General features: G+C 43.5%; 1 protein-coding gene across 4 annotated transcripts in view; it reads right to left on the reverse strand.

Annotated features, from left to right (window-relative positions):
- Nucleotides 1–1790: 1790 nt before the first annotated feature.
- CTCF (CCCTC-binding factor) overlaps nt 1791–16325 on the reverse strand; it is a 34756-nt gene continuing 20221 nt past the window's right edge. For 3 of the 4 annotated variants that reach the window (XM_063167967.1, XM_063167963.1, XM_063167966.1), the window contains 10 exons: nt 14762–15554; nt 13960–14130; nt 13189–13322; nt 11794–11914; nt 10872–11021; nt 9396–9556; nt 8522–8704; nt 7993–8128; nt 5398–5565; nt 1791–4377 (listed from right to left, as the gene is read on the reverse strand). In XM_063167967.1, coding sequence (XP_063024037.1) covers nt 4196–4377; nt 5398–5565; nt 7993–8128; nt 8522–8704; nt 9396–9556; nt 10872–11021; nt 11794–11914; nt 13189–13322; nt 13960–14130; nt 14762–15542 — 2187 coding nt within the window. In that variant the 5' untranslated portion in view covers nt 15543–15554 and the 3' untranslated portion in view covers nt 1791–4195. The remainder of the gene's footprint in view (nt 4378–5397; nt 5566–7992; nt 8129–8521; nt 8705–9395; nt 9557–10871; nt 11022–11793; nt 11915–13188; nt 13323–13959; nt 14131–14761; nt 15555–16325) is intronic. The other variant, XM_063167965.1, reaches the window with a different exon arrangement.

Consider the following 16325-nt stretch of genomic DNA (forward strand, 5'->3'; position numbering starts at 1 on the left):
CATAACAGAACCATTGACTGAGCAAGCACAGAGAAACCAGGTCAACTGAGCAGATAGCGAGGTAACACGCCAGGCTGGGGAAAAAGGGAGGATGGCCACAGGGTGACAGCTTCCATCCTCACTAAACCTCTCCTGGGGTGTGTGAAGAAAGTTCTAGAATCAGAGCACAATAAAAAAGTTGCTCAGAAATTGCTCCTCAGATCTGGGTTAAGGGCTAGGGTTATGCTTAGGGTTAGGATTGAGAGAGCCAAAGAGCCCAGAGCTCCAGGGACACTGGAGCTGGAAGAGGCAATCGCAAGGGCATTGCACAGGGGGATGTACCTGTGGCAGGCACCTGGCAGAGACTGGATGTTGCACATCTCACAACCTCTTGGATTGCCAGTGCCTGTGTCTGGTGGGGCTTGGCTAAAGGTGAGGCCACGCCCTGCTCATCCCCAGACCACCCATACCCTGGCTGAGCTGTCAGTCATGGACTCCTGGTGTGGGCTGCTCACCTGGGCCCTGACTGACCAAGGCAGCGCCACCCCAGGGGTGGGCACATAAAAGGCTTAAAGGGTGGAGCATGAGGCCAGCACATGGTCACAGCCCACAACCCTTCATGGAGTGGTGTTTCCTCAGACGAACACTACAGAGGCCACTCAGCACCAGCCACACCTGTGGTCTTTGCACAAATAAACCTCTCAGCTCTTGTCCTTTCAGCCTCCCATTAAGCTGTTCACACACAGCCACCTCCCCCAGCCACTCTGAATTCCAGGAGAGCTGCAGCGCCTGGTTTGGTGTCACCCATGTCTGGGTACAACAGCACAAGCTGCTGCACATGAACACTCACACAGACCAAGGGAGGTCTCTGCTGGAGCACGTGTGGCACCTCCTGGGGCCACCAGCTGAAACAATCATCCTTCACACCCCACCTGTCAGCACCATGCTGAGCCACAGGGTTTAAGACATGATGGAATTTCTCCTTACAGATCCCAGGGACCCCTTTGGTTTTCCCACTCACCACAAAGCCTCCCTAGCTCCAGGCTTATGTAAAACCACCTCAGCACTGCCTCAGACTAAAAAAAAAAAACATTTTTGGCTTCTGAGCACACAAGCCCCTTGCCCAGCTGGGAAAGCACTTGAGGATTTACCCATTTCTCAGCCAGAGCCTGCTCAGGACTCCGAGCTTCCACCTCCAGGCAGGCTTTCCTTGGCAAGTCATGGAAGACCAGGGATAACGAGTCACCAAACACCTAGTGAAAGCCAGAACTAGCAATTCTTGTGCTTGGTTACAGTCTCCTGTAAAACAGTGCAAAATAAAGTAGTGCATTTGCCAACAGTGACTCCCATACCAGCAGTAGGAGGTTCTACCTGAACCTGCAGTGACTGCCAACAGCTGGCACCCTAAACTGCTGTCAAAGGCAATTAAAAAAACACACCACAGAAACTCCACCAATGTTTTCAGAATGAAATGGAAACAATATTCCTGTTAACTAAACCATCAGCTATAACCATTTAAAATCACAGTCAAAACAAACAGAAGTAACAACTACTCCCATGTTACTCCAAGCTCAAGCTGTCAACACCAACATTTGCATTTTACATCCTCCCTCCTCTACACACAGAGCAGCACACTCTGATTTAAGGTCATGGACAGGTACCTTGCATTTGGCATGGGGCAGAGGGAACACCAGCAGAGAGAAAGGAGCCAGTCCTGCTGACAGCATCCTTCTGGGAAGAGCAGCTTTTCCATCTGGAGATGGCTGCCAGGTCGCACCGTGGATGTACACAAAGAAAGCAGCCAGTGAGCACACGTGTTAATCCATTATTATTTATTAGCTGTACAGCAGTATATTCTCCTTCCCAGCTTTCAAACCCCATTACATATTTTATAACAGTATTTTTTTTTCCCATGTTGGCTTCCTAAAATAATGAAAAATATCACACAGTACAGCTAAGTACAAAAATGCATCAACCTAGAGTCTGATAGCTAAACTGATAGCTCTCTTAAAAGCGATACATAGAAGAAAAATTTGTTTGAAATCAGCAAGACTGAGGCTCTATAAAAAGCTTACATATTTTAACATGTGACATTTTCATATACAGGCATCATTTGTATTTCACATTATTCCTTTTTTTGTCTTTATCAGAGATTCAAAAATTGTAGAATTACTGACCTATTAATAAAATTTCCTGGCCCAGGTTGAGGGCTGCAGTGACCCACTCATAAATCACCACTTTTGTCTTAACATAGGATTCATAAACACAAAATACAACTACAAGATAGAGCAAAGAAAATGTATTTGTGAAATTATAACTCAAAAAAGTTAATTATATGTTTCAAATTGGTTGGATGGTCACATCCAGAGGGCAGTGTCTACAGCTCAGACTCTGGATGGACAGCAGTGACTGGTGCCCCTCAGGGGTCCATACTGGGACCAGTGTTATTCACTATCACCGTTAATGGCATTGATGAAGGGATGGAGAACACCCTCAGCATGTTTGGGAACACCAAGCTTAGGGTGCAGTGACACACCTGAAGGACAGGGCCATCCAGAGGGACCTGGCCCTGGGGAATCTCATGAGGCTTAACAAGAGCCAGTGCAAGGTGGTGCACCTGGATTGGGGCAACACTTGGGATCAATCAGGGTGGGAATGAACAGACCCAGAGCAGCCCTGGGGAGAAGGACTTGGGGGAGCTGGTGGGAGAGACTGGACATGGCCCAGCTGTGTGTGCTGGGCTGCATCCAGAGCCCTGGGGGCAGCAGGAAGGGGGAATTCTGCCCCTCTGCCCCACTCAGGTGAGACCCCACCTGCAGTGCTGCATCCAGCTCTGGGGTCCCTGGGACAAGGAGGACATCGAGCTGTCAGGGCGAGTCCGGAGGAGGCCACAAACACGATTTGAGGGATGGAGCACCATTCCTATGAGGAAAGACTGAGAGAGCTGGAGTTATTCAGCCTGGAGAAGAGAAGGTTTTGGGATGACCTGATTGTGGCCTTACAGAACCTTGCAGGGATCTTACAAGAGTGCTGGAAAGGGACTTTTAGCAAGGGAATGGAGAGAGAGGACAACAGGGAATGGCTTCAAACTGACACAGGGCAGGGTTAGATGGGCTATTAGGAAGAAATTCTTCCCTGTGAGGGTGGTGAGCCTCTGGAACAGGTTGTCCAGAGAAACTTACTGCCCCATCCCTGGAAGTGTTCAAGGCCAGGTTGGACAGAGCTTGGAGGAAGCTGGTCTAGTGAAAAGTGTCCCTGCCTGTGGCAGGGGGGTAGAACTAGATGATCTGTAAAAGTGCCTTCTAACCCAAGCCAGTCTAAGATTCTATAAAATACAATTCTTTTGTGCTTCAAAACCAGATTTCACATGTGGGTTTCTCTTGTTCTGCAAGCAATAGTTTGGGTACATATTTTCTCTACCTTATCAACAGCTTTTCCAACATTTACACTCTATCAATTCTCTTGTCACTTAGTTTGAAAGGGATTAGAATACTGGGGTTTCTTTAAACTGCATTTTTGCATACCTCTTAATTAATGGAAAAAGATTAAAATGTAAAAAAAAAGTTATTTACAAGCTTGACCATTACAGAAATGCTTTGCAGAAAGCAAAGCATATTAAGGACAGAAACCAGTTGGAGCATGCCAAAACTACCATGTGCAGCCGACTTGGAGAACCGGAGCTACTCAGTGGGAGAAAGCAAAAAACAAAAAACAAAAAAACAAAACAAAAAAAAAAAACCAAAAAAACATTTCAAAAGTCTAGAACCCTCCCAAGTCTGCATTTACAGTTAAAAACACTACTGAGAGAAGAGGCTCAAGGACTCTGGGAACTGGAAGGGCAAGTCCGGAGTGGTTTTCCACATACTCTAGTCAAGGCTTCCATTTTTGTATATTAAAACTTGGTGCATGTAAACACGGCCCTTGGACCAGCTTTACAATGCAGTTCAGAGCAAAACTAAATCAAGCATCTCAGAGGAAACCCTCAAGGACTCCAAAATATTTCCTAATGTTCCATGATCCTGTAATGCTAACATAAAACAGCAAGTTCTAGTTAAATCACATTCTAACATCGTTTTATTTCCCAGTATGTTTGGTAAAATGGTCTAAAATGATGCACTTCCCAAAGCCAAGAAAAAAGATTAAAAGGAAAAAAATAGATTTGAGCCGCTTAAACACAGCCCAGGCCAGTTCAGTCAGCCAACGTGGTCTTCCTCCATCACCGGTCCATCATGCTGAGAATCATCTCAGGGGTGAGGTCTCCATTGGGAGCTTCCACTACAGCAGGCTGAGCTTCCTCCTCTTCCTCTGCTGTTTCTGCATCAGGTTCTTTCTTCACTTCAACTATAATGTTTTCAATTTCACCAGTGTTCTGGTCTTCAACCTGAATGATTGCTGCAGCTGGAAGGGCAGACACAAAGGAGGAGAGGGAGAGAAACAGATTATTTTGCTGTTTCCAGAGCCAGCCTGCATGCCTCCAACAGGTCTTTGGTGAGACTATTCCAAGGCAAGGGAAGGTGAGGTCCACAGCAAGCACTGCCACATCAGTGGGGAGCAATTCAACCCACCTCACTCACCCAAGCATCAAGCATTTATTTTCTTGTCCCTTTATGAAGATGGGCCCCCAGTACCACAGCTCCAGTGTGCACTTTCATACCTTTCAAACACCTTTCAAACAATGGATTTCATAGAATAATGAATGAAATCAAACCCCATATCAATATATGGGCCTAAGACAAAACTTAAACTTCAGGGGAAATTAGTGATGACAAATTCAGCATTGAATGTTTCCAGAGAATAACCCCAGAGAGAAAACAGGCCACACTTGTATCACTGAGAAGACAGCCAAGCCACTGAGGAAGCCACCACCTCCTTAAAGGAACTGATTTCCCTTTCCCATCCTACTCTGAGTCTAAAATGTATTTACTTCGACTGTGCACAGTTACAATGTCTATTTCTAACTACATCCCTGTGGAGTTGAAACAACACCTGCACTGGTCCTTGCTCAGAACTAACAGCCTGAAGCAAGTTCAGTTGTGGCAATACCTGCAAAAGCCAGCCAGGTAAGAGCACCATGATGTTTTTACTGCCAGCTGTTTTCCCAAGGACTGTATGTCAGCAGAGACACCATAACTGGTACAAAAAGAAGTGAGCACTTTGCACAATTAGGAAATGAAACAATACTAAACAAACACAATGGCCTTTCTTTTCTAGCCTGGCCTGAAGTGGCCATGTTCCCTCGTGACCAGGAAACCCTTGCAACAAATTTCAAGGTGAGTTCTTAGCAATGCAGAGACAAGTACAGTTACCTACTTTTAAAATAATCTCATTTGCAGGGATCACATCTACAAGAATGGCCAAATCAAGGCAAAAGGTGCCCAAGCAAGGAGGGTAAGGTGAGAGCTTCACTCAGTGACTTACGCTGGGATTGTTTTGGTTGCGCAGCAGCTTTGCCTGGTGGTCTTCCTCTTCTTTTCTTACTGGGAGGTGGTGCAGGAGCCTCTTGCTCAACTTCTGGTTCAGCCTCAATTTCTACTGCTGTCTCCTCCTCATCTTCATTATCATCCAAATCTGGTTCAGCATTTTCCTCTGTAAGAAAGGATGTCAGATAAATCTTCAGTTTTAACAAGAATAAAACACATCCATCTACAGAGAAGCACCATCAAATCTCATCCAAAAGGGATGGATTTGAGGGATCAGCTCTGAGAAAGAAGGCAAGTAAGGCCTTTGTTCAGAAGCTGTTGCCACAGACTGTTAATCTGTTACCCTCACTTAGAGAGAACAAGCTGTGCTTCAGAAAGCAAAAGGTAATTTAATTATGTTAGATTATATGGTAAAAGCTACTCTGCACATGCACAAAGGAGCTCAGAGACAACAGCACAAGGAAGACCAAATAACACATGGCTGGGCTACTCCCAAGCCCATCAGAGGGTCCAACAGCCCATCCAAGTCCCACCTGAACAACACAGAGGAGCACAGCATTGCTCAATGGAAGGTGGGAGCCCAAATTCACAGCTTCTGAGGAACAAACTTCTTGTCCAGGACACTCCCAGAAGAGCCACCAGATGTGAAACCCATCCCAGTCATGGGAAGCAGCTCTTGAGATCACCTTTGGTACTATGGGGAGTTAGGGAATTCCTGGTTGGGACACAATGGGATGCAGGAGGAAGGCCATTTTGGATCACACAGGACTATTTGCAGGATGTTTACAGGGGGGATGAGCTGATTTCAAGAAGTGTGGGGAAAATAGAGGGGCAAGAGGATAGAAGAGGTAGATCCCATGTAAATTGCTGTGGCAGCCATTCCAGGATCTCCGTGAAACAGGAGAACCCCAACAGGCATCCAAGAGCCAGTCTCCTACCCCTCAAGCTCTACACTTCATTCTTCACAACACTCCTTAAACCTAATAGATGAGGACCATCAGCATGTTCAGAATGCTCTGACAAACCCAGAGCAGACAAAAAGCAGTGAGAGATGTCAAAGAGAACAATATTGTTTGGACAGCAAAATGATTGCCCTTAAATTTGTAAGGCTGTTCACTACAGGAGTAGCTTCACTCAAGAACACAAGGGCCACAAGGATACTCCCTTTTATCTGACTAAAGGGAAAAACCCCAACTCACACTGGGGCATGTACAAGCTGCATGATTTTACAATCACTCAAAGGATTCCCCTCATGAGGGATTTATTTACTGGATTTCTCAGGTATTTAGTAGTTGCCAAACATCATGAAACTGCAGAAATCAAAAAAAAACACAACAGTGAATAATGCAATTCCTCAAGCAAGTGATTAGCACATCTTTCTTACAGCTACTCAGCTCTCATTGGTCAATTCTTCATATCTATCAAATGACTTCTGAGGTCAACCCACACTTGCCACTTCCACTGAAGCTGAAGGGACTCCCTCAGCACAGAGCCTGGCATCATTCACTGCATATCATCAGCTCATTAAAAAGCCTGACTTTTGACAAGCTTCCCCTACAAAAAACTGTTTTAAACTCAGACCAAACCAACTAAATAAAATATGAGTTTTCAGAACAGGCTGAACTCCCAGGAAGACTTCAAATCAGATACTAAGAATGCCATACTCCAGAATGCCACATTTTGAATTACCTTCCATCAATTATTTTTCCCTGCCTCCATTACCTTTTCATGTTTAAATGCACCATTAGTTACATGTGCTTAATTCACCTAATACATTTTTCTGAAGATCTATACAAACATGAGTTTAAGCATCAATTTCTATAGTTTTTGAATCAAGGTTTGCAAATCATTTGATCATATCCAACCTAAAACTTGTTTGCCATGTTAGATTTTCAGATATGCATTGTCTAGCCAGAAATATCCCTGTTCCCCCAACCTACACCCCTTGATTAATTAGATAAAGCATTCCAGATAAAAGACTAATCAGCAACATTCCTTCTGCAAAATCATCTTTGAACTGGTTGGTTTTGAAACTCTACTTGGCTCTTCCTGTTGAAGACATGATGAAGTTTTTCCTCTGCCAGGAGACAGGAGTAGGACTGAGTTTTTCCTTCACACACAGTATTAATCTCCACCACTCCCTTGGATGTTGCCAGCCTTTCTCCACAAAAGTAGCCAAACTATTCAGTGGTGGAGTTGTCTGGACATGCCACCCAGTAATGCTGAAGAATGATCAAGTAACATTTCATAGCAACGCACTGCAGAACCACACAGCCTCTTTTGGACTCCGAAAAAAATTACCAGAGAGTTTCCCACACAGGCAAGGCAGGAATGGCACAGCTGACACAAGGGGTGTCAGACAGTGTTTTTAAACTACTGTCTTGGAACAGGCCTGGGACAGCAGGCTCTATATTATCCCTCACAGGCAATACATCTTTCTCTACTTGGCCATGTATCACCATATTCTGTGTTTGCCAACCAGACAAGACTCTTTCAAGTGCCAGAAGAAACTTGCAGAACTGGCACACCAGCAGCTAACACACACAGTGAATCACAGACCTGTAACTCTCAGAAGGTACTGAGCTGCTCTTACCACTATCAGAAGAATCTTCTTTCTTAGAACGCATCTTTCTCTTTCGGCCACGTTTGCCTTTCTTTGTCTCTCCTCCATTCTCTCCTTCCCCACCATCTAGGCCAGAGCAGTTATCAGCATGTCTGGCCATTGTGTTCTACTCAGTGAAAGATCAAAAACACAAGAAAAGTTAAAACATGCATTGAATTCAAGATCAGACATTCTGGCTCTATATTTTCAAACACATTTCTGGTAACTATGCCTTTTGCTTTTTAAAGAGAGATTCTTTAGGGGAAATGGGTACATTCATTAGCTTTAGGAATGAAGTTGCATTTCCACATTGCTCATGATGTGAACACTAATGTTTGTTGGTACCAATTCTCAATTCTCTCTGCTCTCTTTCCCTCTTAAAGAGAAGGGCTCTATTACAAGATTCATATTTTACCCTGTACCTCACCCATCTTTCCTTTTGGGTAAACATTTCCCTCCCCTTGACTAAAAAAGCCTCATTCCACCCCAAGCCTCCCCAGTTCAAAGCATATTCCCTTACCCTGCGAGTGAATGTTTTGCCACACTTGGAGCAGACAAAGGCAGCAGGGACAAAGTTGGGGTCGTGGTATCTCTTGAAGTGCATGTCCAGGAGCTGCTTCTGGCGGAAGGTTTTATCACAATGGCTACAGGCATAAGGCTTTTCTCCAGTATGGGTCCGTTTGTGCATGACCATGTGCCGCTCCTGGCATGGACAGGGAAAATGGAAACTTGTGTCAATGGATACAGAAAAGTGAATTTTCAGCTAAAACAAGGCCAAAATTTTATGGTTAATATCAGGAAAAGAATGATTCCACAGCAATGCAAGAACATCTTGATTGATGGCATATTCAGTCCTAGCTCTTCCCATCCTATACGGACTCTTATTCTTTGGTTAAGGGGTACATCAAGGTTATGAATTAGAAGGTTTTTCTCTACAGGACAGAATCACACCAAGAAAAGGCCACTTGTAGTCTCCTTTACACCCTTCAAAAAATTTAGAGAGCTAATTTGATCCTGACAGCTGGTTGTTGCCCTGTTTTTTTAAGTTCTTCTAAGCCTTCTGATGTTTACATTCTTGTAATGAACTTTCTTGCACACTTCATGTAAATAACTTATTGTTTTGTATTCTTTTATGAAGGAGGAGAAATTTGATGGACTGTTGGTTTGTCCAGTGTCATTGGAGAGGTGGCACTGTCATCCTCCAATCCAGTCACTTCTGGAAATCTATAAATGTTGGGAGTCAGAATTAAACTTTTCCTCTCTTTTACCTTGGAGAGTCCAGTGTCCACATTGTTTTTATTTCGAGCGACATCTGGTCATAACTAAAAGCTAAGATTTCCATCCTATACCTTCAGCTCCTGTCCTAACACTCTTAAGGGGTGCCCCCAGCTTACCTGTCTGCAGGCATAATCACACTGGTCACACTTGAAGCGCTTCTCATTCTTGTGGGACTTTTGATGCTGGATGAGGGCATACCTCTCATGGAACACAGCGTCACAGTAGCGACACTTCTTGCCCTGCTCAATGTAGGAATGCTGCTTCCGCAAGTGCACACCTACAGGAAAAAGAATCAAAAGCTTTCACCACCGTGGCTTTCCAAGCATGAAAGATGAGCCCATGGTCCTTCAGTGATCCTCCCAAGCTCAGCCAAAACAGTGGAATTTAGGATTCAACTAAAAACCTGAAGGACTCACAAGTAAAACCAACTAGAACCATTACTAGACAGAAAGAGCTCTCAGAAAAACTCCATTAAGATTTTCCACAGATTTGGTTATTACTTGCAATCTGTGCTGATTCAGGATACTTGAATTTGATGACACATGACTGTCAAACTATAGTGTCTTGTGGACTGTTATTTTTAAGACTAACTTGAATTGCCTGGATACAGCCAGAAGCCAGGTAATTCAGTGGGGGGAAACAGGATTTTCTGCAGGATTAGAAGTCAGAGTGACAGGACTAGAAGGCAACAGGGATACCAGCAGATAATCCCCAAAAGGTTTTAGTCACTTCTTTAAAATCCTCCAACTAAGAGCATACCACAGCTGCACGAGGTAGCTTAGGGTAGATTAAAGCATTATTAGAAGAAAAATTCTTCATAGCTAACATCAGTTTTCCTCTGTTGTAAATCAGCTTGTTTGCTCCTGACATCAACTGACTGCCTTTCTCTCAAACTGCCTCTCACTGTAGCACTTGTCTTTACTGGAAGAGAGCCTGCCTTCCCATTACTTGGGTGATAATTCTGTTTAAAGACAGAAAGTTCTGCCAAATCGTGGCTTCCTCCTTTCCCTCAGCTGCTCTGGGCACGATATTGTTTGTCACCTTCTAGAAACATAAGAGCTTGCCTGCTGGAATCACACTGGGTACTGCTCACTAGATCAGCAATGTCCTACTGCAAGGACTCAGGGCTTTTTTGAGCACACAGCTCCAAATCCAAGAAAGTTAAATACTTGCTCTAATTCAAATCTTTTAACTTGATGAAAATATCTCTGCATGAAACAAGGGCCTCCAATGTGCAGGAGGTTAAGTCACGTGATCTTGCTTTTTAGATCCCAATCCTTATGCTATTGAAATCTCAATCCAAGTTCAATAAATGCCTTCCATCTATGGGCAAACAGTAACTTACCTTGTATGCTTGGAAAAAAAAAAAACAAAAAAAAAAACCAAATAATGAGAAGAAACTGAAAATTGTTTTAACTTGCAGCAGCTATAAGCTAAAGGTGTGTTTTACCAGCCCCATATGTGAAGCTGTGCTTTATGCTGTGCAGTTACCAGACGGGGTATTTGGGTTAAAAGAGCAATTGGGTTATTTGAACTCTAATTCTGGGAAGCTTTGTACCATCAGTAAATGGCCACATTTGGGAGACACATACCCAGGTCACTCTTTCTCGCTATAACAGTATCACAGTGAGGACAGTGGAATTTGGCCACATTCTCCGTGTGCTTCTGCAAAATGTGCATCTTCATGGTACCGCTCTGAGTGAAGCGAGCATGGCAGATGTAACATTCATATGGCTTCTCTCCTTCAGGAGCAAAAGGAAAAAATAGAACAAGTACTTTTATTAAAAAGAAATCTCACCAAGAATCCCCAAACAACCTCCCAGAAAACTTGCAACACACAGAAATTGTAATTCTACAAAGCGCTCAATAACATCTTTCTCTGCAAGTTCTAGCTCCACTAAGTGTCTTTCTACCAAGAAACTAAAGTTCAATTCTTAAGGAAGTTAAATTATTCTTACTCTGAGAAATACAGGCAAGACCTACATGCTGACAGAAGAGAACAAGTGATATCAGATTTTTTGGGGTGGAGATTCTGATGTTCATGTATACATAAAAGGGCATGTTTCTCCCCATCAATTTTAGCAATATGATTAATTTGGCACTGCAGTAACATTCTGTGCTAAAATCATCCCTATTTATATTGAAGAAAAAATTAGCATCTTTATGAACTAACATGCATGAGATGCTTTTAAAAATGCACTGAAGCATGAAACTACAAATGGCCCTACTCTTCAGCTGGAACAGAGCAAACAGAAGTTTCTTCTGTTTATAATAGAGATGCCTGCATTTTATCACTTCACAGTCAAACTAGAAATCAGAATCCACCAAGCTCATTTCTCGGTGAAGTAATTTAACCTGGTTCTAAATTTACAAGTGCTCACAAAACATGGTGCATTCTCTTCAGCTACACTTTATAAAGGTTTTATATTAAACTACACATTAGTATTTGTTTCCTGTGTGCCAGCAACACTGTAGCCCCAGCACTCTGACACTAAGAGAACACAGAATCAGTACCGGAGTGGGTCCTCATGTGCCTCTTCAGTTTGTAGGTGTCTCTGCTGGCATAGCTGCACAGGCTGCACTGGAACGGGCGCTCCCCGGTGTGCGAGCGGATGTGGCGTTTCAATTTGCTAACCTGCAAGCCAAGGGCAACACTCAAGTTAGCACAGATGAGCAGGCCAGATTGCCAAAAGCACAAGAAACCAGTCAAGAGTTTAAAGCAGTTTAGGCACAAAACCAAACAAGCACATTTCAGTGCCATTTTCCCATTGCTCCTGCCCCCTCTACCCTGCCTCCCAGCTTCACTCCAAGTCCTGCCTGATGCTTGTTCCCACACTCAATGAGGCCTTTAGACTCTGTGCTCACCTTACTGTTATTGATCATCTCAGCATCTGAAGACCCTCTAAAATTTTAAAATATCCTGGAGAGACTCAGGGAAATGATGTGGGGAAGCTTAATTCTTTTCTCCTCCTGCTTTTATTTAGAAGGTACAAACCCAGCTCAAAGCAAGAACACCAACGGTATGGCATTTTCTACCCCAGCCTGATCATGCTGCTTAATCACCAACTTGTGCCTACAAAAAGCAGCATGACCTCATAAGGACCAACTTGGTTATTCTTTCCTAATTTATACTATGAAAACCTCTGCAACATAACTTATTCAGCACTCAAACCACAGGACCTGAAGTGACAGCACTGCAGGCATAGCGTGGGCTGAAAAAAAAAAACCTTGAAGCCCCTATATAAGCTCTCCCACTGTAGCCTTCTTCCACTGCAGACACCCCATTTTTTAAAAATTCTGTAGCTCGTCATCTGGCTCATATTTCCTTTCACAGTATAAAAGCTGTCCTATAAAATATCTAACAATACTGCATGGAGGGAAGGCATTCAAGAATGTCTAATCTGCTCAGGCAAATTAAGTATCATCTAACATTAGCAAAGCTGCTTTTCACCAATACTGAGACAAAGGCTCATTAGTTTTAGCTACAGACACCTTCATGGCATAAACAGATGATGTGCAGAATGCATGTTTCTAAAATGGGAGAGCACTGTGGACTGAAAGGACATCCCACTGCAGCAGGAAATGTCTGTCTCCTTCAACACAAAGAACACTACAATTCCTGCAATCAGCTTAAAGGACAAATCATTTAAGAAACTGTGACAACTATTGTTTCCAAAGAGGAAATGGGTATCACCTAGAATTTCTGCAAGTGATCTCAAACTGCTTTCTGATTCACTGAGGAAACCCCACCATTTGCTTCCAAGAGCAGCCCTGATTTATAATTTCTTTTTCCCAGAGCCTTTCAACCAAATGGCCAGAGAGGAAATGCCTAGAACAGAGTTTGTAACAGATGGTGAACAAGCTTTGAAGTGCACAAGGAAGCAGTCAGCAGTGTAACAAGTCCCATACCTCCACACTGGCATAGTCACACATGGAACATTTGAATGGTTTCTCGTGGGTGTGTTTGTAGCGGCGATGCCGAACCAACTCTCCACTGGTCACAAAGGCCATGTCGCAGTCTGGGCACTTGTGAGGGCGAGTACCTGATGGTGTGCAGCAAGACAGGAAGACAGTGACAAAGAGATTTAATGACAAAAGAAAATACAAGGCAGCACTGGTTGTGGATTTTTAAAAATTTTTTTGTTTTGAAGTGAATTAGCAAGATTGTTTTCATGTTCTGAAAGATTAAATTAGAGCAACAGAATGCACAGAAGTCAGAGGTTTTGTATAAATAACTAATAGATTTAAGATCTTAGAGAATTAATATCCTTTCAGTGAGGAAATAGACTACTTTATTTTTGTACCACTTGGTTGTTTACACATTAGAAATCAGCCAGTCAGATGTAAATTCAGTAAGCAGAGAAAATGAGGGATTATAAATTATACTCTTGTTTTTGGCAGTAAGGCACAACAAGCTGAAAACATGAGGGCTAATGCCCAAGGCAAAGAGAACATTTCTATAACTTCAGGTAACTTGAGATCAAGCCCAGGATTGATTTTGTACCTGTGAACAGGATAAGCTCTGCACGTGATCTGACCAGGCAGAAAACAACTACGCCATTTCCTCTTTTTTACCTTGCTCCATAAGACAAAGTAGGAAAACAAGAAGGGTCTACCTTCAACTTTGTTCTGATGGCAGAGCAGACCCTATAAACACAATGCACACAAAACCAAGAGTACCTGTGTGAGTGTTGAGGTGGTTCCTCAGCAATGTGACTGTCCTGAAAGCCCTGCCACAGAGATGGCACTTGTGTGGTCTTTCATCGGTGTGGCTTTTCATGTGGCGGTCCAGGTTGGAACGACGAGGACAAGTGTAACTGCACAGCTCACACTGGAATGTCTTCTTTACACCTGGTCATGAAGGAAACCATCTTTAGTGTTTGACAGCAGCGTGATCTACTGTGTAATACAAGAGGAAAGATTCTTGGAGGTATAAGTACTGCAAGGAACCACCATGCACCACTAAATCCAACTGCATTGCCTGTGGCTGGTTTGGATTAAATTTTCACTGGTAAGCCAGGACTTAATGTTCCTTCTGCACTCTAAAAAGGGTTCCTTAACTTACAGTTTTAACAAAAATCAAACATACTTATTACTGTATTTTGCACCATCTACCTTACCCAGCAATTGGTTATGAAAAAGCCCACAAAATTAATGATACCATTGGCTCCTGATGTAAAACATGCACACAAACTGTTACATGTACAGTACAGCAAAGAGAACAATCTTTTCAGTCACAGTTGTATGAGAATATGAATGCCACAGTATCATACTGGTGGAAAATGATCTCCCTGACAGCCTACAGAGAGGAGAAGGGAGGTGTGCCCCAGAAACACTGCAGTCAAGCATTATTAGACTGTGAGCAAGCAGCATTGGGCATGTCTGCTCTCCTCCCACTTGCACATATTCATTTGCTTCAGTCACACTGCAATCACCACAACAAAAGCATTTTTAAAAATCCATTTGCAGATGGGGAACTTACCTTTCTTTTTAATTTTTGTTGGTTTTGGTGGCTTCATATTGCCCACCACCTTTTCTGCATTAACCTCGGACAACAAACCCTCCTGCTGCTCCTCTTCAAAGTCATATACAGAGACATCCACATCTTTGCCTTCCTCAGTGTAGCGAAGCTTACTCTTTTTGTTTTTCTTTGTTTTTTTGGCTGGTGGCTGATAGTCTGGATCTTTTTGCCAATTGGGATCTTCCTGTGGCTGAAGTTCACCTTGTTCCAGTGTCTCCACCTCACCGTTTGCACCCACTTTCACAACTTGGAAGCCTTCTGGTAAAGGGAGGGTGTGACAGATCATGGGCTCCCCCTCCTGCAGGCCTCCTTTGGAAACCTCATTTTCATAAGCTCCCTGCAGTTCTTCCACAGACGTGGTGGCAACAGGTACAGTCACTGGTACAGGTACTTGGACCAGTTGAAGCTCACCAAGGTTTATAGGCTGCTCTTCCATATTAACAACCTGAAGTGTTATGATCTGTGTGTCATCCACAGTAGCCTCAGTTTCTTGAGACACTGCACCTTCCATTACTTCGGTCTTCATTTGAAGAAGAGTTGGATCCAGCTGATCCATCATCACCATCTGCACCCCACTGCTGACATCCTGCACCACTTCACTTCCATCTGCTTGGTTTGGTGGTATGTGACAAGCATCATCCTCTTGCCCACCTTCACGGCGTCTTTGATAGGTTTTCCTCTCTTTTCCCTTAATGAAAGTTTCTGATTCCTCCACAATAGCGTCAACTGCCTCACCTTCCATTTCACCTTCCTGCTGTAAAAACAAGAGAATGAATGCTGCACACCATCCAATGTATTTAACAACTGCACAAACCCCACAGAAGGACAAGTTGCCCAACTGGAAACACCCAACTGATCCCAATCATATTCAGAAAACAGGAGGTGAGAGCTGTAGTTCTCCACAAGCCCATCACACTGCAAACCAAGGCAATCACAAAACGCTGCCTGCAGTGAGACAACTGTATCAGCTTCTTGGAGAGGAAGGAAAGCAAGGAAGAGAGATTAAGTGATACACATGTCCCTGTTCCTCAAAGACCACAAATCCCACCAGCAAGATGCACAGCAGTATTATTCCTTACTGAGCTTGTTTAATCATTTCACGTAACTTAGCAATATCAGAGGCAGACTCTGCTATAAATTTTAAAGGTACAAAAATTACCACACTGTTAAAAACAAAAAGCCAACCTTAAAGAAAGTGTTACATTTGAGAACTGCAGAACTTTTCCAGGAAAAGGCACTAAGAATTAAGCACAAGAACATAAGCTGCATTTATTTAATATTAAACTACTATTACTTCAAGTCTAAACTCCTCTGAACAACATAAGGACATAAAGGAGTCAGGCAAATATGTCTCTTGTCACCAGCCTGGAGTTCAACTCCTGCTCCCACCTCTGGCACTGCTGGGCCCTGAGTGGATCTCAAGATGCACTGTGCATCCCTCCTTGGCTGAATGAGCCATAGCAGGAGACACAGGTAAAATCTTATTTCAGTGTAAATGATGTGGACTCTGAGCTGGTTGGACTCG

This window comes from Melospiza melodia, chromosome 13, assembly GCF_035770615.1.
Source record: "Melospiza melodia melodia isolate bMelMel2 chromosome 13, bMelMel2.pri, whole genome shotgun sequence".
Taxonomy (NCBI): domain Eukaryota; kingdom Metazoa; phylum Chordata; class Aves; order Passeriformes; family Passerellidae; genus Melospiza; species Melospiza melodia.